Below are 27451 nucleotides of genomic sequence, written 5' to 3'. Positions count from 1 at the left end.
AATTTCCATGCGCTCTTGCGTTTACCATCCAAAAACAGCTGAAGAGAACGTTGGTAAAGCGTCTCCTTTTTACCTTCCCCTAACAGACAGGAGGTCTAGCGCAATTGCTTTTACCAGGAAAATGTTCCTGATATTAAAATTTATTTTAAGTTCAGGTGGAAAAGGGGCTATTCACAAAATTCCGTCCCGATATACAGTATACCTTTGTTTTTGCGGGGGTTACGTTCCAAAAAGAACCCGTGATAGGCAAAATCCGTGAATTAGAAACCTTTATTTTTTTTTACAATTATTATGCAATTAAATACTCTTATTATACAGCGCTGCTGTCGTCCTTATGTTTTTTTTCTTCCCTTTTTTTGTAACGAACAGAAGATTCATTCAGTCCGTAATGCCGTAATGACTTTTTAGCCAATCAGAATGCAGAACACAATGCACGATGCAAATCCGTGAAGTAGCGAAACCGTGAAAAGTAAACCGCGTTATAGCGAGGGATCACTGTAATCGAAAATAAACTTTCAATTCTTCCGATGTGATATTTTCCCCCCTCTTTCGTTTACAGGCATCGAAAACGACGAAGAAATCAAACAGCTGGATGAAGAAATCAAAGATCTGAATGAGTCCAACACTCAAGTGGAGTCAGACATGATCAAACTGAGGACACAAGTAAGACGCCGTCTCACTCGCGGTATTTCGACCCCGTTCGGTTCGTCCAATCGGGGAGCGAGATTTCGGTTTTGATTTTTCAGTGGTTTTAGTTGATGTCTCATCTTCGGTTTGCCTTAGAACGGAGACAAAGTCCTCTATCCCGGTTCCTCTGCCACAACTGAGCGTCTCTGGTCTCGCTGATGGAACCCAGCGTTGGTCCCACAAAACCCAAATCTGATTCAAATGCTTTTGGAAATACCATATATGGGGTTCTTTGTCGAGGTTCACAAAATCACACGTTTTCGTATCGTAATCCCACAAACAGCCGACAAACTATGACCATCCAGTCGACCATCCAGTCGACCCAGTGTTTGCCATGATGAACAGTGAGAATAACCTCGCTAGTTGGGAGAAAAACTTAATTCCAGCCGAACATTCCACAACCTTAACCGGCTAAAGTCCCGCGTTTGAAAATACCTGAATTTATTTTCTTAAAAATGATGTGAAATTTAGTAAGGAATCACTGACAATATGATGAAATAAACAATTATTTACGGGCAAAAAAATGAAAATAAAAAAGAACGTTAAAAATGAGATGGTTTCCAGGTAAATATGCAAAAATAAATAAATAAAAATGACAGAAAATAAATAAAAATGGAAGACTTCGATTTTATGCCTTTTAGCGGATACAAACTTCGGACAGAGAAGGAACGATCTCTTACTAATAGAAACAGTTAAATGATGCTAGCTGATGTGATACAATAAGAGCTTGAAAATTCACAAAAGAAATAATGTTGGGCGCTTGGCAAGTAGATCAAGCGAAAAGGAAATACCTGAAATAAGAAGAGGAGAGGATTTGAGGAATATAATAATGTGAAAATTAATGAGACAAAAAAATCTGTCACTGAGCTCCAGATTCACTGTTTGAGATTAAAAGACCCAGTAAAAAAGGATGTTTCCTATTTTGAGGAATAAAAGAGAGGTTTCCCGAAGAGGAATAATGATTCCATGACGTTGTTCTTGAAAAGTGTCTTTTACCGATCGGGCGCCGCACCGTTGGCGTCGTCATCCCGGGTGAGAAAAAGCGAGGGGGAAACGTTGCGGCGTCTGTGTTTGCAGATCACAACCATGGAAACCAACCTCAAGTCCATCGAGGAGGAGAACAAGGTGATTGAGCAGCAGAACGACTCGCTGCTGCACGAACTCGCCAACCTCAGCCAGTCGCTCATCAACAGCTTAGCCAACATCCAGCTGCCGCACATGGTGAGAAAGTGGCGTTGCCACGGCAACCTGTATTTAATAAGAAAACGAGCGGTTCATTTTTCACACTTCAGAGCGTCTAGAGTACTCGTCGGAGCCGAAATAAATAAATGAATGTTATAGATTAGCCGGTTCCTCGTCTCAATGTTTGTTTTCAAGATGAATTTACCTTTGCGTGGGCTCAGAGATTTATCACGTGGAAATTATTTAACTTCATCGAAACAGGAAAAACTGTGATCGGTCTATTTGTATTCAAGAGAAATAAAAAGTCAACGGACGAATAGTTCATTCCTTTTTCTAATTTCTAATTCTCGGGTGTAAATGCAAGATTGGAGAAGTGGAAATAAAGGAGAAAATAAAGTCAATGAGTGTATAGATCCTCGGATTTTATAGTGATAACAGCGACTATCCGCGGCTATCTTTCAAATATTTCGGTTTTAAAAGACTTTTGTGTAGCGACACTCAGGTTGGTTTGTTTTTTTTTTTCCTCATCTGCTTATTTTCTTTTTCGCCACCTTTTTTATTTCCCGGCAGTTTCATGCTGTGCTTCTTATTTCTTCTATCTCTTCTTCCTCTTCCTCCTCCTCTTCTTCTGTGCTTTACGATGTTTCATACGAGAAACAGCCGGTCGTTCGTTTCTTTTTTGTTTGTTTGTTTGTTTGTGTGTTTTGAGTTTGGAGTGAAGTGCTTCTGGCTGTTTTTGGTGTCATTGCTGTCTCAGTGTAGAAAGAAGCCCGGGGCTAATTGGATAATCTCTCTCTCAGGACTTGAGAACCAGAGTTGCCTGATTTCCCCGCAGCTCCTGCTTCCAGTCCTGTTTCCACTTCCTGAGCGGAAGCTGCTTCACGTCACGCTGCGGCAAAAAATAAAACCTCCGTCTTAGCAAGGCCTTGTCTCACCTTTCTTAACTCGCCTCCCTCGCCTCGTCGTTTCTAAAACCCAGCACGATTTGCACGCCGTATCGGCACGTTACCGTTCCTTCTTTTTTGTTTTCAAATTCAATCGAAACCCGGAACTGCAGCAATTTTTTCAAATGAATTCATTGATTTTCTTTTAACGCTTTTGTCTAACCCTTCGGTTTTACCTTAGGATTTAGAGAGGCCATATTACGCAAATGATCGGGTTCATCTTGCGCGGTGATTAGAAATACCCAAAACGCATTTTTTTTTGAGCCTTACTTTTTTATTTAGAAACAAAGTTTTTGCTCGGCTAAAGCCTTCCAGGCTCGACGGCCGGCGGCGTCTGCCCCTTGTGCAAACCCCATCCCGACCCCTTGACACGTCCTTGCAGTATTTAGTCTCGGGGGGGAAAGTCAGACTCCGCTTCGATTCAACATTTCCTTATGTCTGATTCGAGTCTCATGTCCTCGGTCTGGGTTCCAGTCATTACGCTGTCACGGGTTCCAAACTCTTTTACTTCTTTTCACTTGAACAGGAATTTGATGAAAAGTACTCTGTAAACTTACTATCATTATTATTATTAGTAGTAGTAGTAGAAGTAGCATAAGGACTATAATACGACCGTTATTTTTTATCCTTGCAGGAAGGCTGATATGTGTTATGAAGCACAAGGGCCTTTTATAGAAAATGTAACATAAGCAGCCAGGAAATGGATTTATTCAGGGACGAGTTGGAATGAGATTCCACATGAAAAACGGGACTTGAGTCCCGTTCAAGTTAGGATTCCAGTCAGGCTGAAGTCAGAGTCCCAGACTCCCAGATTTGGTTGTCCTGACTTAAGGAAATAGGAGGATTATTATCTGCTACCGTGCATTACATAAAAGTACTTTACTTAAGAATGGCGAGGTTTTCCGCAAATGCGGAACTTAGCATCCCGAGCTAGCAACGATATCGTCGCCGAACATCGTTCTCGGAGGCAGATGTTGTTTTTCTGCTTCACTGCGCCGATGAGCACGTTTTAACGAAAATGATTGGTGACTTGTTATGCCGTCTCCGGTTCTCTCAACATGCCCGGGGAGGATTTCGCCGTAACGAAAAGCATAAAAGCACTAATGCGCCAAAGGAAAATGAAAATCGACCAAAAACGCGCAATATGGCCTCTTTAAGCAGTCAAATAGTAGCGTAATGAGGGAATATCTGAGTTGTTTTTTTTTTTACAAAAACATCTCTTTCGTGATTTCTAGAGAACCTCGCTCGCTCGCAGTAACAGTCGGAACCCAGCGGGAGGGAGCTTGTCTTGCCAAGGCGGACGTTGTGTGTGTTCTGTTCTGTTTTCGGTGTAGCCTAAGAAGCCTTGAGACCGCCGCCGTTTGTCTAGCGGGCTAATAGACTTCTCTGTACACCCTCTCCTGTAGAGACCGCCGCCACAGAAAGAGGCCCCAGTAAAGCATAACTGCTGTTTACAGATGCCTCCCAGAGTAAGAGACCCACTTCTCCTTTATCCAATTATCCTTCTCTTCTGCACTGTCATCCCCCCGCCTCCCTCCCGAACCCCCACCCCCTTCCTCCCCCCACCCCCCCCCCCCCCCCCACCCCCCCGAGTCACATCACTACTCATTTACTCTGCAGTTTACAGCCGCGTCTTTGCGTCGCAGCCGCAGAAAGCTAACCTCCCAGAGGACGCTTTTGGATTGAACAGAAAGAAAAAAAAAAAAAAAAACAGATTTAATTTGAGAAAATAAAAATTGTAGTATCAATTAATTAAACCACATAAGTCGAAGCAAGTGTTTTATTTCACTCAGAGGAAATATGTTAATTAATTCTGTTTTTTTTTTTTTTTTTTTTTAGATTTAACAAGATATTTTTGAAATGATTATGTCTTTTTAATGATTCGATCAAAGGTTGTACATTTTCGGCTGCGGTACCACAAAATTTTTATAGATTGTCGGATATGTAGAAAAAAAACATTTTCTTTGTATCAACACAAATCTACGATGGATATAAATGAATTATAGTTTTTAAAATATCAATGTCATGGAGAATTTGACTTGGACTCACTTTGAATAAATAAGTTTATGCTTGGCTTAGCTCACGCTGAATGAACATTGAAATCCATGTTTTCAATGTTACGTTTACTTTCCACCCGCAAACTATTTAATTATGTTGTACACGATATTTACGATGAAAACAAAAATCCAGTTTGATATATTTACATTTGGAGCAAAGCGTGACGATTTATAAATGGAGACATAAAGACATGTCACACTGGTGATGTTAGGTTAAGAAACGCTTTTGATATTTTGATAGCCTTCGATGCGCCAAACAAGAATAATCTAAATGCAGTTCAAGAATGAATCAGGAAATGAACTTTTATTTAAATATTCCTGCCAACTATGAAATATAAAAATGACCAGCACCCGGAAAACAAACATAACGGTCGTCGAGACTTTTGAAACCGATGAATCGTCGGGTACCGAGAACCAAATCGAACCCCAATGCAGGTCAATGAAGTTGAAACGGACGCTGACCGTGTGGGTTTGTTTTAGGGCCATCAGTTTGATATTCTTGTGTTCTCGTCCATGTTTGTCCTGTTTTCAGTAGCCACTTCTCATCAGCATTGGACTCAAATCTCGACGTATGGCTGTGGTTGTCTATGTCCGCCTGAAAAAAAAAGGCCAAATTTTAATAATTTTACTACTTTAGCTCATACGTCCGCACACATTAGCTTGGAAACATCAGCGAGCTAGCCAATGTAGCGAATGGAGGCAGTGGCTTAAAAAATTTGGTGCTTTTATCCAGCCTTTCCATGAGTGAACAAGTCAACATTCAACCATCGCCAACAGATTAGCTCATACATTAGCTTCCAGATTAGCTCAGGGATTAGCGCAACAACACCTTTGGGCTGTGATATCCTCAGGCTGCATCGCTTCCTGGTTTGTTGCTGCAGAGTCTGCGAAACGTGTCCGCAAAACCTCGAACAGAATGATCCTAAAAAAAGATTCCCGATTAAATGGATGGAATATTAGCACAGAAATGTTTCATCTTTTTCATGCGACGTTAAATAGAACGAGTCTGTATGAAGTTATGATTATATTCGAACGGTACAAAGATAAATATTGCAAATAGAGATACCCTTTCGTGGTGGAAAATTGATATTGGAGATGTATTAAATTTGGACATCCTGCTCCCGTCCGCTGAACAGCCGTCCGGTTTTCGGTCCGCTGGACTCCGTCCAGACTTGGCTGCTCCGGAGGCCAAAGCCGCCCCCGCCCCCCCGCTACCCCTGAAAGGCCGTCCGACCGGCCCGAACGCCTGGCTCGCCGCGTTCAACTGTGATCGCTCATCTGCCTATTAACCTCCCATTGGTTTCCAGCATCTTGATTTCCTTTCTCCATATGCTGAGCATTAACCTTCAGTCAACCCATCAGCTGACCATCCCTCTCCTGATTTTTGCATGGTTTGCATCGCAGGGCGAGGTTTAGGCGCTAAATACTGTGTTGAATATGAAAAAAAAAAAAAAAGACACACGACAGTGAGCATTTGGGTGTGATTGTGTAACTGAGCCATGCTTCGCTGATGGTGTTTCCCTTCCTTCCCCCCGCTCCCCTTCTGTCCTCCAAAACTTTCCAAATACCTTGATGTCTCACAGTGAAAATGCACCGTTTCTCATTGGTCTAACCCTCTCTGATTGTCGGTGTCTTCCCCGGATTTCCTCTTGTCCCCAACCGACCCCCCTCCCTCCCCCTCCACCGCAGGAGCCAATGAACGAACAGAACTTTGACACTTACGTGAGTACGTTGACAGACATGTACACCCACCAGGACCAGTATCAGAGCCCGGAGAACAAGGCGCTGCTGGAGAACATCAAACAGGCTGTTCAAGGCATCCAGGTGTAGCTCTCGCCGAGACTAAAGCAACTAATGCAACGCTTAACAAAAAAAAACAAAACAAAAAAAAAAAACTACAAAAAGCAGGGGTGGGGTTGGGTTTTTTTTTTTCTTTTTGCTGCTGTAATCTAATATAGTTCTGCTGTTACGCTCTCGACTCCATGGGTATCTCTTTTTTTATTATTTCGATTGTTGTTGCCTTGCTTTGAAAAACATTTTAAACGGACATTCACGTTTTGTACATTTTCATATGACCTAATATAATGTGATGTATTGTTTATAGCTGCTAATGTATGCACATTCTAGTGTATATGTCTGTATTTATTTATTGTAAGCTTGAATCATTTCTTATTTCAACGTGATTCACGTACATTGAAGAAAAAAAAAAAGAACAGGGGCGTCACGGGTTTTAAAAGGGGGGCGTTGCAGAGCAGCAAGGTGGGGGGGGGGCTATCTCGAAGCTGAAGGTTATTTAATGGAGTCTTTCATTTTTTTGTAAAGCGGACAGCGTGGACGCTAAACGTGACTGTAAATCTTTTCGCTAAACCTTTTGAGAAGAAAACCAACGCTACAGAAAAAAAAACAAGATTTCAAACATCATGACACGGAAACTCACCGGTGCAAATCCCATCGTCCCCCCCCTTTGGAGTTTGTTTGAAAAAAACGTCGCTGTTCTGTCGCTTTTCTTTGTTTCGCGTGGAAAAAAAGACAAAAAAAAAAAAAGGAAGCGGGGAAAGACCAATGGCTATGGAAAACGTAGGAGACAATCTGCCATTCTGAATTTAGTTGAATCATCAACCTTGACAAGCTAATAGGGCAACGTGTCAGCAATATTGGTATGAGAATATTAATTGTTTAGATATGGGATGCAATCTATATTAAAAAAAAGTTTGGGTATATGCAATTTCTTATGAATAAAACTAGCAAAGAGCTGATAGATCTTTTTACTAACTATAAATGTATTGCGTTTTTGTATAAACCTTTTACTACAATCATGTTTTAGGAATCTGACACGGGTGAAAGGACTTTGGTTCTGTCATGTTTGCACAGGGACACCTTTGTTTCCATGTTTTGATGTTTTTATTGTCGACGTGAGAGGCGCGATGGCGGTGTGGGAAAACAAACAAAAAAAAAAAAGATTTGTAGGGTTTTTTTTTTTTTTGTTTTTTTTTCATTTGTTTGTTTTCTTTCTATGCTCCGCTGGACTTACAGGGTCAAATGTCCCCCATCCGTCATTGTATATTGCACTCGTTATGTAGAAAGACGTCTTTCCAATCATGCATCGAATTGTCTGAGCCACAGTGGGACGCGATGCCGGACGACATGACGACCAAGCAGCACTTCTTTTACGACCTTTTTTTTTTTTTTTTTTTTTTTTTTGGTTTTCTTTTTTTTCTTTTTTTTTTTCCCTTGATTGTTGTTGAAAAGACGAGCGGGAACTGGAGCCGGCGGTCTCGAGCATTCTGATCCGGAACGGGCCCGGCGACTCGTGACTCTCCCGGTGTGAGATAAAAAACACGCAGAGAGCTGGTGGAGATATCTTTTCCGAACACCGTCGTTCATGCATGCACTTTATTGGAGTATGTCAAAGTATTATCACGTGGTAAAATGAAGCAAAAACTGTACAGCAAATTTGTGGAAACTGTGACTTTCGACAAGACTTTGTGCTGGTGATTCCTGATTGAGAGCAACCTGGAGCAAATTTCAATGGGTTGATTAGTATTTTGAAGGAAAACTCCCACCCCTCCCCTCCCTCGCCTCTTCAAAAACCGCACCTGTCTGAAGACCTCTGAAAGAAAAAGAGGAAATATGAACAGATTTTTGTTACAGAGGTTTTTTTTTTTTTGTTTCAATCGTTCTTCTCCTGAAGTGAGAGAGCGTCTTAGCGGAGATTCAGAACAAACGGGGACTTTTCCTATTCGGCCCAAACTTTTGGAACGTTAGAAGTTGGTGTTTTGGTTCAACTCTCCAAGCCCGATTATCGCGTTCTGACCGATTTACTCGAGTTTGGCGCTCGGTGTTTGTTTTTGTTTTCTTTCCGTGGCTGAACGCACACTAAAAAAACACGCTGACGGCGCGGCGACAGACGCGAGCCTCTTAGTTGACTAACCCTCCCTGCTTTTGTAGTTTGGGATGAAAACTGCGAGGCCTCGTGTTTTTTGTCAGTCCCGATTTGCGTGAGGCGGATTTTAGCTGTAATTATGCAAATTGAAGTTAAGGAGCGTGACGACAACTCGGAGCGGCGCTGCACATTAGCACCGGGGTGGTCACGTTACCGTCGGACACCGAAAATGAATGAGATCCGACAGCGATCGCGTTCGACATCAGGCCGGGTTAGTCCACCTTTGCCCCCGGGATGTGGAAGAATTTAGAATCCTGGTTCAGGAAGAGTCCGTAGCTCCTGGTGGCCGGATTGTGGAACTGCAAGCGTGCCGCCTGTCATCGGCCCGAAGAGGCTCTTACATGTAGACTTTGACGGAGGGAAGACTGTTTACATTTTTTTTTTGAGTCTCTAGAACTTAACATTTCAACCCCCGGTTTGATGCGTTTGGTCCGATTACAAAAGTCACATGGACTTGATTCAATTACTTGATCTATATTTACGTAAACACGACTCAAAAGACCCGGCCCGTTTTTTCGTTTTCTTCTCTTTCGCGTTCTGACACGGAACAGCTTTTCGTAAGAATTAACGGAAGCCCCACTTTCGCTGCTTCCCCCTCTCTTAAACACGTGCATCCCTCGAAACCCTGTTTCTGTTTTTATTTTAAACGTTCGTCACTCGCAGAAATATTTATTTCTCGCAGTCTCTGTAAAGAGCTATACAAATATTTCATGTTTTCTTCGTATCTTCTCAGATTGTTTTTCTACCTGTGAGAAACCTGTCCCTCCATCGATGGGACCTGAAACCGAGAGTGAAAGCAAACCAAGACACTTGCGGATGTTCACGCTGCATTTTTTTTTTAATTAGGATTCATTTTAAAAAAGGAGATGAAATCCACCGATCAGCTGTTTCATCTTGTATTATCATCAATTCATGTCACTGGTCAGTCCATCGGGTTGACAGACAAAAATTGCGAAGATTGACTGGTTACATTGAATTGTGATGGTAAATAAGGATAACGAATTTATGGAGATTTGGAAATGGTCATTAAATTTTGTTCGGATATCTAGGAATCCTTTTTTTTTTTTTTTTTTTTTTTTTTTTTTTTATCAATGAATAGAAAAGTATAACCATGGAATTTCCAGAAAAACAAAACAAAACCCACAGCCATAAAATGTCAAGGAAATGTTTCTTATTATCAAAATCATTCTGGGGAATTCAGTTTTAATGTGTATTTAAGGAAAAAAAAATCTCTCTCTTGCCTTGTGTTCCTTGGGAAGAGATTTGTATATTTTAATCATACGCCCTCTTCCTGCTCCCGATCCTTATGGAGCCGCCTGCCCTCAAACGGACCGAAAACACCAGAATGCGCTAATTCTGCAGAAACAAAAGGATGGTGGATGGGGCGGGAGTTTTCCTACAAAGTTGTTTCTTCTTCAGACTTTTTTCCTGCAACGCTTAATTCTCTGACTTCACATCTCTGCCCAAAGCTTGGTGTCTGCAGCTTCCTGCCAATAAGCTACTGCATTAGATAGACTGACAGCTTGTATTTTCTAACCCAGTCAGTTATTCCTTAACGGTGCAAATGGAAACGGGAGTTAAAGCACAATTCTGCCACTTAAAGAAGTTGATAGACTTAGATATTGTAATATTCAGATGTAAAGGCTAAACTGTAACTATTTACATAGAGAATCTCAACACTAACATGCTAGAATGCAAAAGAAATCCATCTGAATATCTGTGGAAATCATCCCTTTCTTTTGCATCGATAAAAAGGGGGTTTTATACATCGTTTTCTCTCCTTTCAGCCTTTTTCCTACGTTTTCTCGCAACCACGTTTTCTTCGACCACATGGCATGGGGGTTTTTCCGTTTATATTTTTGCCGTACGTTGAAGGTCATGAGTTGCTACGTGATATTTTCATTTGACTTGTGAAGTTTGTACATTTTTTATCATGCTGGTGTTGGCATCTCTTGCTCTGAATAAATCTTGTGTTGCAACACTGACTGTGACCTGTTTCATTTATTTTGTCGAATGTTTTATTTTAGCTGCCGAGCTTTTTTTTACGACTGTATTTTTAATGACGCCATTTTGGGATCAGAAGCACTTGCAAAAAAAATCCCTTTCAGACCAGATAACGATCTTTTGTGATAAAGCTTTAACCCGAATGGATTTGATTTGTTGATTTCATGAAGGATTGCTCATCGGTTAGCTCGAGTATTAAAGGAACCCCCACTGGGAGGATTTATTGGCATAAATATACTGCAATGTTTGTCTCATACTAGACTGTGTTGTTGCAAATAAAGCATGAAGAATCATTTTCTTTAAAAATCACGATTTATAACATATATTGCCCCCTCTGCATGCTGGGTTGATGACGTAAATTGGTTAATGTTTAGCTTTCCGCAAGTGTAGTATTTCGTCATACAAAATACTGTAATAGTGCCACATTGCACAGCTTTTAGGTACTATTTCCACAAGAAGAGAAGAAAGGAGAGGGAAATTGCTTTTGGACGTACCTTCCTAATGACCCGCAGTCATGTTCTCGACGCTTCTCTCCCGACGCATTTGATGCAGATAGCTGAGCCGAGCTGCTGAAAGAGCTCACAGGTGCTGCTAGTTTTAAATGGACACTAATAACCATTGCCGTGCCTACAGTTTTCTTTCAGAAGCACACAAAAGGCCCACGGAAAATGAGTGAAGCCCGCTCTGAGAAATGACAAGAGATGCTGGCCGCTCTCCTGCGAGGATGTGAGCATCCCGCTCTGGCAGATGTAGCCTCTGATTACGAAAGACCAAGTACAATCACAGAGGAAGCTGACGACAAGTCAGCTGGTCAGTCAACGGTGTCAGACTCACATCCCATATTCCTTTATTTCCCTTCATTTGAACAGGAATTTGATGAAAAGTGCTCTAGAAATGTACTTATTTGTTGTTATTGTTATAGTTACTACTACTACTAATAATGATAATCATAATACTACTACTACTACTGCTACTACTACTACTAATATATATATATATAATAATAATCATAATAATGATAATGATAATAACAATAATAACAATAATAATAATAATAAATGTACTGTAATCATAACTATTATTGTTCTGATTATTTCGGTATCGACTGTGTGATCCAAATAAAAATGTTGTGGCAACTCAGACAGAAAAAGATCTAACACAGCGGTTCAGAGGCCAGTTGACTCGCACCCACATGTAACTACACATCCTGTTTATGTTTGTGTAAATTGCCTTTAAATACAGTTACAGTTCAGGATCTTTCCCTCCGAGGTGATGACTTTCTGTGAGCACAGTCAGCCACGATACAAGACAATCCGAACTGGAATATAACATAAGTTAACCAGAGCCGTCACAGAGCGCCCAGGAATCACATGCTCCAGCAATCACAAAAAAACAGTCTGTTTTTTGTGATTGAGGAACAACTAAAACAGCTGCATTGGATTTGCACCATAGGATAAAATTAATAGGCATGAGCCCTGTGCAACTATATGACATCACTACCCAGACAGCACTGCAACGTAAACAACAACGACGGCCTCTGAGGGATAGGTTTTTTTGCGTTATCCATAGTTGCTGGTAATGGTAATGGTAATGTCTTGGTAACCGAGGGTCTTTTTAAATTCACATTGTATTCTTAATTTGTCAAAAATTTGAATGTTATTTCTAGTTTGTCATTCATTATAATTAGTAGTGTCATTATCATCATTATCACTATCACCATCATTATCACTATTATTAAGAGTACTACTCTTATTATTATCATTATTATTATTTAGGTATTTATTACAGGGTTCAACAAATAGAAATAATGCAGCAACTCAATCAGATGGATCATCATCATCATCATCATTATCATTATTATTGTACAGCAATACCTGACTAGGGAATAAGCAGTACATTAATTGTTTTTTTATTCTTATTTTGTCTCGTTTCTATTATGTACAGCATTTTGATGGAAAGCGCTGGACTGATAGATGTATTTGTATGAATTTAAACCATCATCAAAATGAGGGACTGTGTTATATATTTTGCTAAATCTGTTTTTAATGACGTTTTTTCGTGGATTGTTGAGAGCTCGCCGTGACATTGAGAATATTGATCAGGATGAATTGCTTCCACAGTGGTAGGTTTCTTGCCGAGTTCCTACAACAACAGCTTCTTTTTTTTAATTTTTTTTTTATTGAACATAAACAGTATAAACAAATATACATATGTACAAATAAACATGGCAAGGTTGAATCGAATGTCAATGAAACAACCAGGGATGAGGGAGCAAAGGACATGGGGAAATTCATTCTGTATGTAATCAGAAGTTAACAGTGTTTAAGGTTTGTGAGAAATGTTTAATGCTAGACAAATAAGAAATTAAAGTAAATTAGTTAATTAAATAGATTGATAAATAAAATAAATAAATAAATAGATAGATAGATAGATAGATAGATAGATGGACGGACGGACGGCCGGCCGGACGGACGGACGGACGGACAGATAGATAGATAGATAGATAGATAGATAGATAGATAGATAGATAGATAGATAGATAGATAGATAGATAGATAGATAGATAGATAGATAGATAGATTAAAAAAAACTTGCGAGGGGAATATAACATATATTTACCTCAGTTCACCAGAAATCTCAGACATCAAACAGTATATTTTTTGGTTTTTGGATTTTCCCATAAGTTTTAAGGATTTTTCTATATAATTCCAAATAGTTTATAAACAACGTAAAATTGGGGGAACATTTTTGCATTCTGTTTTTGTGAATGAAGAACTTGGCCAGGCCTAAAATAAAATGGACACATAGTTCATCTCTTTTGTTGCTTAAAAGTTAACCAAATGTAATGTCATCTCTTGAGAAGGAAACTGGTGACGATGGAATATTGTCTTTAACTCATTTTTGAGTTTTAGGCCAAAAGCCCTGTACTTTTTCGCATGAGGCAATAACAGCTTGTATCCACGGGGCCGTGCTGTCTGCGACGTCTTCTCCGGTTGTTGTACTTCCGTGTCAAAGCCACGCCCTTTCCGGTCACGGACGGGCTCGAGGGACGCGGCGAAACACAAACAGACGTTTCACGTGCGATTTGTGAGTCTGAGCGCGGCTCGGATGTGAGAAGCCGGTCCGGTCCGGCTTGGTTCGGATTCGGGGCCGAGCAGTGACTATTAGCATCATGGTAAAGTGCGTCGTCTCCGGGTGTCCGAACCGTCAGCAGAACGTGAACCGGGGCATCTTCAACCGACCACCGAAGCGCTTCTTCAACTTCCCGAAAGACCCGGCGCGAGTTAAGGTACCGGACCCGGAAATTCAACCGAAAAAACTAACAGTACTTTACTCCGGTTCCTCGCTTACCTCCGTGTTGTCCTAGCTCGATGCTAACACGGAGCCGCTTTGTTGACTAGCTGCATGATGTTTGTTATTGTGTGTAGCATGTTGGCTAACTGCTTCGCAGTCGTTTGAATATTAATGAGTAACTTCGTAACTGGCTGTATTTTAGACATTAACATTATTAAGGAGCGATATGTTGCTACTCTAAGCATTATTGAGGAGAGATTTTATGCAGCTGAAAAAATGGGCTTAATGAATTTCGGCATAGGTTAATTCGCACAACTTCCCACTATCGAAGTTACTAGACTGTATATAATTAAGTACTCGATCTTTATCTACGTATGTGTACATGCATATATATGTATGTATATGTATATATTTATATATATCATTGACGTGCGGTGAGGTTCATGGCTGGTGATTGACGTCATCACAGTCAGTTTTACAAACATACGAACCTTACAGAGTAGCTTATTCACCATTTTATTGGCAGCAGTTGACGTGTTTTATTTAAAATATCATATCAGCATCCTTTATATATACAAACTAGCATAGAAAAAAGCACATGTATAAAATATTTTTGTCTCTTACCTTTATTAATAAATGAAGTCCATGCGCTGCTCCTTCTGAAGCATCAATAACTTGTTTGAAGAAGTCTTCCTTTTCTTTCTTCAGTTTTAAAAGTCTCTCTGTCTTAATGGAAATCACTGCCAGTGAGGACAGTCATCTTTGATCGGCCCTGTTCCGATTTTATGTTTTGAGTCTATTCGGTGAAGAGAATGACCGCTCCATCGATGCTGTCATAGCCAGAGTATGACCATCGGCCGGAGCAACTTCGTCACCTCAGGAGCAGTTTGAATGAGATTCTTCTGGGCCAAAAAGTTGAGAAGCTGCCCAGGAGATTTAGATTCATCCCTCACCGTTTGTGAGCTATACAGCCGGATGAGATGGGCAAAAAAATAGTTGGATGGCTGCACTTGATTCGCTAACCGTTTACTCTAGCTTGCTATTGCTAATTCTATTATTCTGTAGCTGAGTAGTAAGAAGGATCCCTGGGATCAGCGGTGGCCCCTATGAGGCACCGTCACTGCCTGCCTCACTTAATGTCTCTTCACAATCGTTTTATGATTACGAGAAAGACGTTACAGTTGTTGGCAAAAAACATTAGACACAATAGCTAAACTATGGAAATTTAGTTTACATATTAAAAGTGTTATTTAATAGTGACATCCACAGAGATAGCAATACGGTCTCAGTGCATAGCATGGCAGCACAGTTAGCAGGATCATTGCGCTATAGATGGTGGGCTCAGCTGGTTGCTGCATCACCGCACATCTCTCCTTCATATTTGAATGGTAAATGTGAATTTAGCAATTTTGGAGAAAAAAAAAACTAAAATGGTGAAGCTATGTGGACAATAACTTTACAGTACAAATCACTGAATAAATATAACCATTTAATTTATTTTTTCATTTTGCATTTTTTCTTTCCGTGATGACAGGTAAGGCCCGGCCTCCCCTGCCTCTACTGACTGCGCGCCACTGCTATGTATATATATGTGTGTGTGTGTATGTGTGTGTGTGTGTGTGTGTGTGTGTGTGTGTGTGTGTATGCATGTACTGTCCTTCAACTCTAGTAGTGAAGTGGTGCAAATTAACCTATGTCGAAATTCTATGTTGTTGCTGCTGCTGAAAGTCACTATTGAGGATTTTACATTATTTATGGTTTACACTATACAGCATTAATCCAGAGTAATGATAAATGGTAATTTTCCAATTTAAGCTTAATGAGTGTCATTTTCATGAGACAGAATCACACGTTATTAAAATTTAGCTGCATTGATATATGAATAAAAAATCTCTTTATTTTATAATCTTCTCTTTTTACCTTTTTACATGTTTTTTTCTGCGTTGGGAAAAAAAAGGTAAGATAAGACAGTAAGATAATCCTTTGTTGATCACCATTGAGGAAATTCAAGTGCCACTGCAGGACAGGGAAAAAAAGAACAAAGAAATCAAACAGGCATAAATAAAAAGAAAAACACAATCCAGGTGTTAAATAGGATAGAGACTACAACAAGAACAGGGACAAAGCGACACATTGCAGGTAGTGAGCAAAAACTAGAGCTGTGACCCAGTCAGGTCAGAACGGACCAAATGTCAGATGAGGAGGAAAACGTCTACAAGGGAAGAAAAGTCAAGTCCAGTTGCTACTAAGAGATTTTGACAGGAACTACTGCACCTTCTTGTGGAATTGCGGATATTGTGGCGAAATTTCTTAGTTATTTTCCAGGAGCTATTATATGTACTTTTTATAAAATACTCAGTTTGTCTTCAGTTCTGCTGAATAATTTTCCTCTTGCTGAAGTTCTCACTTAGATTGACTGTTATTTTTCTTGCGTTTGAGTTTGTCTGTGTAGTTTTCCTTCACGGCAATGAAGAGCAACTTTATGAAGCAGCAGGAGAATCTTTATTTACTCATTCTCTTAACATTTTTTCATTTACAGGCTCCATAGCATTTCCATAAATTAATCTTTAAGGTGTAAACTGAAGAGAATAGAGAGTTCTTTGTTTCCTGTCTTGCATGTGATCCAGAACTTCTGGTATGTCCTCAGGCGGAATAAGATTTCATTACAGCAACGATATGACTGTTCAACAAACAGTGTTTTTAAGTGAATAATTTGATTATGACAGGTGAATGTTAGAAAGCAGTTTCCCCTCTGGCCTTTCGAGAAGTGCAACTAATTATTTCTGCAAATTTTGGTCTCTGTGACATAATAGTCTTTGCTGGTTGTTTCTTAAATGTGAAAGAACTTACCTAATCACCACTTTTTTAATTTCCAAAATCTTAATTTTTTACGTTAAAAAAAAATGTTGACTTTAACATGTTGTTATTTTATTTGCGCTTTAATTTTTTATCTATTTATTTATATTTTTATTTCAAGATTCAAATAGTTCAATAGCTCTTAGTCTAGAGTACAAACTGCTTTCAATTGTACAAAAGTCAATGTTGCCTTTATGTGCAAATATTAATGTTGTATTCAGATCTTTAAGTAGTGAAGGCTTGTTCGGGCTTATGACTTTTTAAAACTGTGGTCAAGTGTATGGTCAGGTGTATAATCTACTATGGTCAAGTACACAAATTGTAAATGTTGGGGTCCATAACATCTCTATAGTGCATTTGGGTGTATGAATGCTGTGCCCACATGACGTGTTAATGTCATGTTCCAGTATCTTATTAATAGTTCATTTAGGTGTTCAAGTGTTAATGGTGTGTTCAGGTGTATGAGGTGTGAATGATGTATGAAATGTTAACAGTATTTTCACATTTATGATGTGTCAAGGGTGTGTCAAAGTTTGTGCATTCAAGCTTTAGAAATGTCAGTCGTTCCTTCAGGGCGCAAAGAGTCAACGGAGCTGCATGGCGTTGTGTGATACCCAGCAGGTACACACACCTGCACTGTGCACTCCATAGACATGTTCATGGTGCCCTCAGGTGTGTGATGGGTTTGCGGTACCTCCGGGTGTTTGAAGTATGTGTGGTATTTTCAGGTGCGCAAAGCGTTGGTGGTGCAGTCAGACGTTTGACGTGCTCATGATGCATCCGAGGTGAATGTCGCATTCGTGGTGCCTTCAGGTGTGGCTGGCTGCTCTGCGAGAGACGGACAAGCAGGACTCGACGGAGCAGCACTGGATCTGCGAGGACCACTTCCTTCCCGAGGACATCTCCACCGATGGGGTCAACAGCGACGCCATTCCCATCATGCCCCCGTGCCTCGACGGGCCGCTCGGCGTCATCAGCCCCTGGGGGCCGGAGGAGGAGGAGGAGGAGGACCAGTGGGCCATCGCAGGGAGTGACGACGAAGAGGAAGCCGTAGGTGCTGCGGAAGAGATTGACGTTCCTGCGTGCGCTGAGCCTCCGGCACCGGGTTCCCCTTCTCCAGAACCTCCGCAGCAGGTTAGAAGACATTGCTGGATCCATCAATTGATTGGTCTGATGTTGAAAATTTGAAGTTTGATCCTATCCTGTCCGTGTCCAGGATCCGGGGGGAGTTCTGCATGATTCTCCGGGGGAAAAGTCAAAAACGTGAGCAAAACTCCCACGCGTCTTGCCGGCACATTGAACCAGATACATGAGTTTGGGGAAATGTAAAACTTCGATCCGTCTCTCGCCGTCAGCGGCAGTGTCCATCCGAGGACCCAGGGCCAGACCGGGGCACCGATCAGAGGTACGCCTTACAGTTACTTGGGATTTTGCAGGTTCTTACTGAAATGTAACCAATGCGGCATCGCAAAATCTTTTTCTTTAAAAGCCGAGCGAATTTTCTTTATTTTCTGCAAGAGTAAGACATTGGGCATGTGCATTCAAGTTGGAAACGAGAATCAGGTCGGAGATGAAACGGTTAAAGCCTGGTCAAAGTTAACGTTTGCACGTTCAGACCCAGCGGAGTGGCGTCACCCGGGACGCGTCCCATTAAAGGCTCCCGTCCCCCGTCCGACAGATTCGTCCCTGGGCCAGCTGACCCAGCGCTTCCTGGAGCTCATGCTGTCGTGTCCCGACACCTGGCTCGAGGTGGGTCAAGTGGCGTCCAGGCTGCAGACGCACACCAAGCGGGTGGTGGACATCACCAGTGTCCTGGAGGCGGTGAGTCTCATCCAGAAGACGTCCAACAAGGTCAAGTGGGTGTAAGTGTTTTTTGCCTTTTTCAGCCGTTGGTTGTCTTTGACTCCGTTGTAGTCATCAAGTTAGAAAATAAGATAATTCGTCAAAGAACCCAAAAAATTGTAAATATAACCAAAGAAGAAGTTATTATTTTTAAAAGTTATATCGGGTTTCTTTGTTAAACTGTACACCTCGACAGGTCAGATGCTGTAGACTGTGTTTGTCTGCTTGTTGTGTCCTGTAATTATTTTTTACATGCGAAGGAGGAGGGTTTTGTCGCAGTAAAGTGTGTGTGCGTGTGTGTCCATCCAGCGGCTCGTGTCCGATTTCCAGCTTCCTGTGGAGAAACCACCACATTAAGCGGGAGGTGGAGAACATGAAGCTGGTGGAGAGCACGCTGGACGTCCTCATCAAGAGCTGCGCCCAGCAGTTGTTCGACATGACGGACGACACGCGCAACTCTTCATATCCTTCTGTCAGAGGCTCCGCCCACCGGGTTACCTGTCCTCCAATCGCATGAGTCATGACGAACGTTAGACTGCTCACACGACTTCCAGGCTTGTCTTCTTTAATGGGTCCACGTCCGCTTACATCACCCACGAGGACATCAGCCGTCTGGCCGCCTTCCAGGAGCAGACGGTGATCGTGGTCAAAGCTCCAGAGGAAACCAAGCTGGAGGTTCCCGCCCCCACCGAGGTGAGCGCTCTCCTTCACACACGCTTAACCCGAATGGTTTTTCAGTGAATAAACGGATAATAAAAAAAAAGAAAAACACACAATTTCTAAGTTTTTCTTAAGGGAAAGGCTTTTTTTTTTACCTTGCATGCAGGACAGCATCAAGATACACCTGAGGGCGGGGAAGGCGCCCATCATGGTCATGACGTGTGACGTGGGGACGGGAAGCGAGCAAGGCAGCTGCTTCTCGTCCCTGGAGGACAGTCGGATAAAGACGTCCGGACTGTGACGTCCATCCGCGGTGAGACGGTGACACACACGCTGCACTAGCACAAACGAAATGTTGCCATTGCCACGCCGCTGTCAATTGTCAGGACTGGACGCAAATAATAACTAGAATCCAGAAGTCACCTGCAACCCCACATGAAACTGGCTTCCATGTCAAGGAATTATCTCCAAAAACAGTTAGAAATTTCCCCGAACCTTGAATGCATTTAGCACATTTACCACGAGTTGTATAAAAAGTCACAGTGGTTTGACGTGTTGGTTTGTGTGTTTGTTTTTTTTTGTACAAGGTGGGCCATTAAAAAGTTCAGTAAATTTTTTGTTTTTCATTTAAAACCCGTTTAAACAGGATGTGTGCCCAACAGTTGGCCACCAGAGGGCGCCGTCTTCTCTCAGATCGCTGCAGCCCCCATAATGGATGAGAAGCCCAGGAGCAGGGAGGGGGGGCTCAAACAGACTGTGTTTCACACGAAACAAAACCTCTGAATCGCCGGCCCTGAGCGGGGAAGAACGAGTGACGTCAACTGGGAAATTTAAAAAAAAAACGCAGTTGATTATCGTTTGCACAGTTTTTGTTAAACTCCAGTCGACCCGCCGTGGAGACTGAAGCCGATCGTCGGTGGGTTGATCCTCGACACGCTGCAGTTCCGTGTACAAACCTTCTACTTTATTCCTACTTTTGAATGTTATGTTTTATATATGAATGTGGTTTCGTCTTTTGTTTGTTTGAGATTTCAATAAGATCAGTCCAAAGATACTGTAGATCAATAAAAAATAAATAATAAAAGACTGAAATGAGGAGTTCATTGGATTCACCCCACTATTTACAAATCCTGCAGGCTGACGGAAGGATTTCTACCTGAGGAACGTAACCGATTAGCAAGAACAAGTTGTCATCTGAAAATCAATGGATCAACAAATCATCGCTAATCTGCTAGAAGTAGGTAAAATTCTCAAAGAATTGATCCTTCAAATTGAGCAAAGTAATCAGGATTATAATAACCAATCTGGTACCAGTAGAGTTGTCCCTAATCTAAAGTTTAGGATCAGATGCTCCGACCGATATTTGCAGTTTGGACTGCATACGTCCCCTGGAGGGGAGCGTCTGGCCGTGGCAGCAGACACCAGGCCAGAGCCACAACAACCTCACCCTCTGGGCGTTTAGGAGCTTGGAAGCCCCTGGAACATGCTGTCGACCTAGTGGAGCTTCGTGCGCGATATCAAGACCAGAGGAAAAAACATAAAAAAGTAATTTACCTGTAAAATAAACAGTTAAACACATTTTTTTATGATAATCGATTCGAAAACAAATTCATTCAAAATATTTCCATAGAAATGATAGGAACAAAGATTATAATTGTTATTGATACGCAATTTTAAAAATAAATATGCGTGTGTGTGTGCATATATGTATATATATATATATTTGTATATACATATACATATATATATATGTATGTGTATATATGTATATTTATATACACGTCTGTATTTATTTTTGATTTATATGTATGTATTTATTTTTTTCGTGGTATATAGAGGCCTGTTTAACAGCACACGCACGCTCACACTGTGTTTGGTTGTGTGCCACGCCGCTTGCTGATGGTTGACATGTTGCATCACAGCGTGATGCTGAAACTGCTGGTCACGGGAAGGTGATGACGTAGGTTCAATCTATATATAAACCACACACGCAAACACACACACACACAAACACACTATCATGCGCACATGCACTAGTAGAGGAGTCTCCCTGAACAACACATACAGCATGGTGCAGCTCCGGAATCTTTATTCATTAATTTTCCCTGTATTCCCTTCCTTTTTTGTTTATCTACTATTTATATTCAAAAAAAGAATTAATGATCCAGGCAAAAATCTTTAGAGATCCCCAAAAATGATTAGATTATCAGGACCTTATCTGGAAATCTGGAGCATATTACCTGAAAATGTACAAAACATTCACTCAATAAATAAAACATTTTAATTTTTTACATTTGATTACATTTTTAATTATACAAAAATAATATAATTGAAATGGAGTTGATCCTTTTAGGGAATTTTGAATCCTATGTGTGTGTGTGAGATGTTCTTTCTGTTTTTAATATTAGTAAGTGCTGTACACACACACACACACACACACACGTTCCTGCACAGGCATTAAAGTGAGGTCCGGCAATAAAAATACATCCTCTGCTGCAGGACGAGCGGTCGGATGCGGTCGAAGCGAAGCAGTCAGGACGTCCTCAAGGTCACTGAGGTCGTCCCTGATCTGGCGTCGCAGCTTAAAGAGAAGGCAAGTCCACGAATCTGAAAAAATGAGCAAAGATGCACACACACACCCAAGAAATCACAAAAAACAAGCACCTGTGTGTTTGTTTTTCTATTACACTATCATAAATATGACTACATTTCAAGTTTTTTTGAGATTTATATTCCATTTATGATCTTTTATGGATACTTATTCTTATAAATGTTTATATATAGTAAATATCAATACTGTTCCCATTCGAGGTTATTTATAGTTTCCTCAAATACAGAAGTTGATCCTTTAAATGAAAGTAAAAGCATTATATTTTTGGTGAGATATCTTGAGAAATATGTTTATAGGAAAACCTGACTGGTGAGAAAAGAGAGTGTGTGTATGTGTGTGTGTGTGTGTGTAGTCAGAAAACATCTGTTCCTGATTCACCCTGGCGGGTTGTGACTCACAACCTGCACCTGCTTTTCATGCCATTTGATTTGGAGCCGCACGTTAAATTGGGGGGAAAAAAAAATAAAGGAAATTAAGAAAAAGACCAATCAGCAGGTTTCCAGGCTGTCAGACGCCAGCTGCTACCTGGAAGTCCTGAAGGTCCTGGAAGTCCTGGAATCGTGCATTTACTGGAAGGTTTGGTATGACCCTTTTGATTTAAATGTGAGCAAATAAGAGAGAGAGAGAGAAAGAGTGTGTGTGTGTGTGTACGTGTGTGTGTGTGTGTCTCCATGACTCAGGGTGTTTTATGGGGCTCAGTGTGTTGATGATCTTCCAGGAAACAGAAGGAAAACATTCCTCATTTCTTCCAAACCCAGAGCGCCGGCTGCAGGGTGCAGTACCCAGGTTTGACCACAGGGGGCAGTGTGTCTCTGCAGCAGCTCCTTCCTGTTTGAGCACCTCCTCTTACTGGTTTCACCTTTCTATTTTTCACTTCTTTCACTTTTGGTTCCCTTATTTTAATTTTAATATTAAGATTTATTTTCTTCTTCTTTTTTTAAATATAACCATATGGATGTTTTCTTCATCTTTTTCCCCGCATCTTTTACTCCTCTACATTTTAAATGCGGATATGATCACCTGTCCTCCTTCGCATGACCTTACACCAAACTTGGTCTGAAAGAACCATCAATCAACTGATAATTTGAATTAGAAATGAAGACACGTTTTCCAAAGAGACTTCATAGGTTCGATTTTTTCACAATTGACTGAAAATACTTAGATTAAAAAAATTATTATCAAAAAAACGGAATATTACCTGGAAAAGAAAAAACGGCTTTAAAATATCCCATGTCTCAAGATCTGAAAAAATATCAAGAATTCGGCACGGGAACCCTGAACACTTGGTTCAGATGGGGAACGAACGGGAAGGTTGGCCTCAGTGACGGAGTATTTGGAAAAATTGGTAAAAATGGTTGCCGCATCCAATTTTCTAAACCCTCAATAATGACATTGTTTGTCCCGGTTCTTTCTCCTCTGCTTTCAGACCCAGACCTTTTCCTCCCTCCCTCTTCTGTCTCGGCCCTTTTAGACAGAAAAACAAATGATCTCAGTTTCTGATAAATGCGCCCGAGACGGGACTCCAGGTTAATATGCCCCCCCCCCCCTTTATTTGAAAAGCAGGTGCAGGTCGTGTTCAATTCCAATGAATGAATAGGTGGTTCTGTGACACACACACACACACAGGCAGACACACACGCACAAAACACAGACTGATCATCCATTGCGACTAAGGCAGAGACGCCAGGCCGTTGAAAGGATGTGTTTGTCCGGCATCGCCTCCCACACCCTCCTTGGTTACTGTTGTCAAGCACAGCCAAACACCTGAGTGTGTTTCCATTTAAAACACCATTCGATTGAACTGACCGCTGTTTCGGATTTGCTGTTTTAAATCTTTAAAAAGTGATATTTTTTATTTTATTTTATTTTTTCTGGGTGTGGCAACAAAGTGGCGGCAGTCTGCTCGGGATGCTTCAGAAGTAGCCAAACATAACAATGAAAGGGACTAAATGAAAGAAAAAGAGACAAGAAACGGCAGACAAAGTGGCAATATAGTGAAAAAATGGGTAGAATAACAAGTGAAAAAAAACAAAAAATCCATTATTAAAAACATTCTTAGGTTGGAAAGAATCTCCATAAAATGTGCAGGACATTAATATTATGAATAAATGAGAAAAACAGAAAATAGAAAAATAGTTTAATCTCCGGCTAAAAATAACAATCCCCAAATTAAAATCATCAATATGTGGACAAACAGACTTCTGAGCTGGACCGGGCCACAGCAGCAGGTGTGTGTAAATAAATATCATGAGTCACCTTCTTCGGGTACGGCGTCCAGTTTGCCTCAAAGGCGTTGAGTCACAAAGTCTCTCCAGAAGAGAAAGTCCATGTTGGCACGGCAACACGACGGGGATGTTTTTCGAGTCCCAACCAAGTAGCTCTATCACCTAAATTTGACCGCTGGATTTTATTCGGTAACCAAACGAGTTCTGCACGAATCCAAAAAAAACATAATATCGTCCTCAAAATCGGGTAATTTTTACATTCAAAACTTTTTCGAGACATTTTGTAACCAAAACGTAACTATTATCTGACATTCAAAACGCACTTTTCTTTCAATCCTGAACTGAACACCTGTTTTAGCCACCTGTTGCTGTTTTGTAGCCGTAACATAACCACATTTGTTTGTTAGCTCTAATTTGGGGGATGGTGCTTCCACCTCACAGCAAGAAGGTTCACGGTACGATTCCGAGAGGTAGCCTCCCTGCATCCTCTCCACGTGTCTGCGTCCGCTTTGTCCAAATTCAGAGATGGTTGTACGTCTCTGAATGTCTTGTAGGTGAGAAAGTAAATGGTTGTATGTCTATATTTGGCCCTTCGACTGACCGACGACCGGTCCAGATCGAACCCCGCCTTTCGCGCAATGACAGTTGGGATCGGCTCCAACGTCCCCGCAACCCTGAGTACAAGATAAGCGGGATGGATAATGGACAAATGAAAGGCCCAAACCTTGTCGTGTACCTTCACAAAACCGTAACCAGCCATTTTCTGCGTTCTACTGGTGTTTCTAAGAAGTGCTGGAAGAATCTCGGTAGCAACATTTCAGCTCACCTGGTATTTTGATTGTATCATTACACTTCGATGCAGACGACAACATCTGAAGTTGTGTGAAAAGTCCGTAAAAATCATCCAAATATCAAATCAGACCTTTTGTTTTGGGCCGTGTCACAGACCAAAGTCCACCGGGGGTCAGGATTTTGTTGTGAAACCTGTAAAACCTGTTTTAACGTTATTGTGTCACCGTTGAGTTAGAGGGCTAGTTATTTTGGTGTATTTCTACATGGAAGCAGCGCTGTTGTCGATTATTTGCTGTCGTTGCTTTATCGCGTGCATGCACACACACGCACACACACGGCCTCTTCTACCAGGGACAAATAAATGACTAGTTGCATTTTGGTTCTATGAACTGGCAACGAAGCCTTAGGAGACCAAATGACAGGGACTGAATTTTTGAAGTCCCTCCGGGCTTTTTGGATTTATTTTAATCCATTTTCTCCCGTGTTAACGGCTCAATGAGACATTGGGGTTGCGTTTAAATTACAGTTTTGGTTTTTAGTGTCTGCCGCCAGGAAAAATGGACGCCTATTTCATCGATTAGCCGATCAACAGGGAGGAACGTCGCCGCAGAAATGCTTCGGCTGCACCGAATAAGACGGGGGGGACGCACGTCTTCGCAAAAACCAAACCTAAAAAAAAATGAAAGAGCTGCAGTGGCGCACACTCTCAAACACACGCACGTGCACGTCTCTGGGGAGGTTTTCCATATGCTGTGAAAACTACACCGGCGCTTTACAAAACTAGTGATGAAAGCGGTTCTTCCGAATGCTAATCAGGCACCAAAAATAACTTGCTTGATCATCGTCTAATCAAAAGGCCACGGGACTCGCCGACACGTGGACACACTGACAGGATAAATGTAAGTTGACACCAACCCAGTTGTGTCAACAAAAAGAGTTGGGGAGAAAAAAACACACCGGAGGAAGTAGACAGGTAGACATATGTGGGACATGGCTAATGACAGCGACTACATCGAAATAAGAATTAAGATTTCGACAGGAGGGAGGGCGAGGCGGCGGAATGAAGAGCTTAATAGCATCGGCGTCGTATGCGGTTGAGACTTATCGAGTGACCTCGTTCAAAGAGTGTTTCTCTAATAGTTTTTTTTTTTTTGTGTGTGGCTTCTCTCATTTTGCATGAATTAGTTCTGCTGCTGCCGACGACACGCTCACTGTTACAACCGATTCCTTTAAAACGACTAGAACTGGTGTCTCGACTATTAACGGAATGAAGTTACTGCTGTCACAGGACTAGGAAACACTTACGAAGGCACTTAGAATATGTTGTTCTTTTTAGACTATTGCACTGAAAATACATACAACATAATGTTTCACCATCCAATCACATAATGTTTGTATATTTGAAAAAGGCTACAAATGGCATAAAATTTACTTTGGGGAGAACAAGTATTTGATACGCAGCTGATTTTTCCAGCTTTTCCCACTTGCAAAGCATGTAGAGGTCTTTAGTTTTTACCTGTGAGTGACGGAATCTAAAACAAAAATCCAGAAAAACACATTAATGAATGAATTTAAATTTTATGGCATAAGTGATCCCCTACCGGCCAGAAAGAATTGCAGCTCTCGTAGTCGTATTAGTTCTTCTTGAAGAAGCCCCCCTCTTCTCCACTCATGACCTGTATTAACTGCACCAGTTTGAACTCGGTACCTGTGTAAAAGACACCTGTCCACACACTCTATCAAACTCCGTGCAAGATCTCACCTCGCGGGGCATCAGTGATCATGAGGAAGGTGAGGGATCAGCTCAGAACTCCACGTCTGGACTGGTCAATGACCCGAAGAGAGCTTGGACCACGGTCTCGAAGAAAACCTCAGTAAAACACTGCGTCGTCATGGATTCAAATCCTGCAGCTCACGCAAGGTCCCCCTGCTCAAGCCAGCACGTGTCCAGGCCCGTCTGGAGTTTGCCAGCGACCATCTGGATGATCCAGAGGAGGAATGAAAGAAGGTTGTGTGGTCTGGTGAGACGAAAATAGAGATTTTTGGTCTGAACACCGTTCGCCATGTTTGGAGGAAGAAGAAGGATGAGTGTAACCCTAAGAACTCCATCCCGACCGTGAAGCATGGAGGTGGAAACGTCATCCTTCGGATGCTTTTCTGCAAAGGGGAAAGGACGACTTCGGCGTATTGAGGGGAGGATGGACGGGGCCACGGATTGCGAGATCTTTGCCGACAACTTCCTTCCTGTAGTAAGAGCCTTGAAGATGGGTCTTGGACGAATCTTCCAGCATGACGACGGCCCGAAACACACAGCCAGGGCAACCGAGGAGTGGCTCCGTAAGAGGCATCTCAGG

The 27451-nt window shown here is 41.5% G+C and overlaps 2 protein-coding genes and 1 long non-coding RNA gene across 9 annotated transcripts in view; 2 read left to right on the top strand and 1 right to left on the bottom strand.

Annotated features, from left to right (window-relative positions):
* Positions 1-10798, top strand: part of myt1la (myelin transcription factor 1-like, a) — a 73505-nt gene extending 62707 nt beyond the window's left edge. For all 5 annotated transcript variants that reach the window (XM_086142968.1, XM_086142970.1, XM_086142967.1 and 2 more), the window contains 4 exons: positions 560-663; positions 1765-1908; positions 4220-4282; positions 6560-10798. In XM_086142968.1, the coding sequence (XP_085999094.1) occupies positions 560-663; positions 1765-1908; positions 4220-4282; positions 6560-6700 (452 nt within the window). In that variant the 3' untranslated portion in view covers positions 6701-10798. The remainder of the gene's footprint in view (positions 1-559; positions 664-1764; positions 1909-4219; positions 4283-6559) is intronic.
* LOC147213331 (uncharacterized) lies at positions 4636-6701 on the bottom strand. Its single transcript, XR_015104500.1, has 3 exons — positions 6593-6701; positions 5700-5792; positions 4636-5465 (listed from the first exon to the last, which is right to left on the bottom strand). It is a non-coding gene; the product is annotated as an uncharacterized LOC147213331 (long non-coding RNA).
* A 3058-nt stretch (positions 10799-13856) lies between the features above and the next one.
* Positions 13857-20560, top strand: e2f6 (E2F transcription factor 6). Of its 3 annotated transcripts, none has more exons than XM_086142963.1 (9): positions 13857-14106; positions 17781-18101; positions 18184-18230; positions 18323-18372; positions 18646-18829; positions 19119-19271; positions 19388-19502; positions 19636-19782; positions 20116-20560. In XM_086142963.1, the coding sequence occupies exons 1-8, from the start codon at positions 13990-13992 to the stop codon at positions 19768-19770; spliced, it is 1122 nt and encodes a 373-aa protein (XP_085999089.1). In that variant the 5' UTR covers positions 13857-13989; the 3' UTR covers positions 19771-19782; positions 20116-20560. The 3 variants fall into 3 exon arrangements, with proteins under 3 accessions (XP_085999089.1, XP_085999090.1, XP_085999091.1); XM_086142964.1 differs by having other exon boundaries at positions 20132-20246; XM_086142965.1 differs by having other exon boundaries at positions 13969-14106; positions 17696-18101.
* The last annotated feature ends 6891 nt before the right edge of the window (positions 20561-27451 follow it).

The sequence above is a fragment of the Fistularia commersonii genome, chromosome 36 (genome assembly GCF_037954325.1).
Source record: "Fistularia commersonii isolate RoL2024-O1a breed Wild chromosome 36, RoL_Fcom_v1.0, whole genome shotgun sequence".
NCBI classification, from domain to species: domain Eukaryota; kingdom Metazoa; phylum Chordata; class Actinopteri; order Syngnathiformes; family Fistulariidae; genus Fistularia; species Fistularia commersonii.
This window is presented reverse-complemented; position numbering and strand designations above follow the sequence as displayed.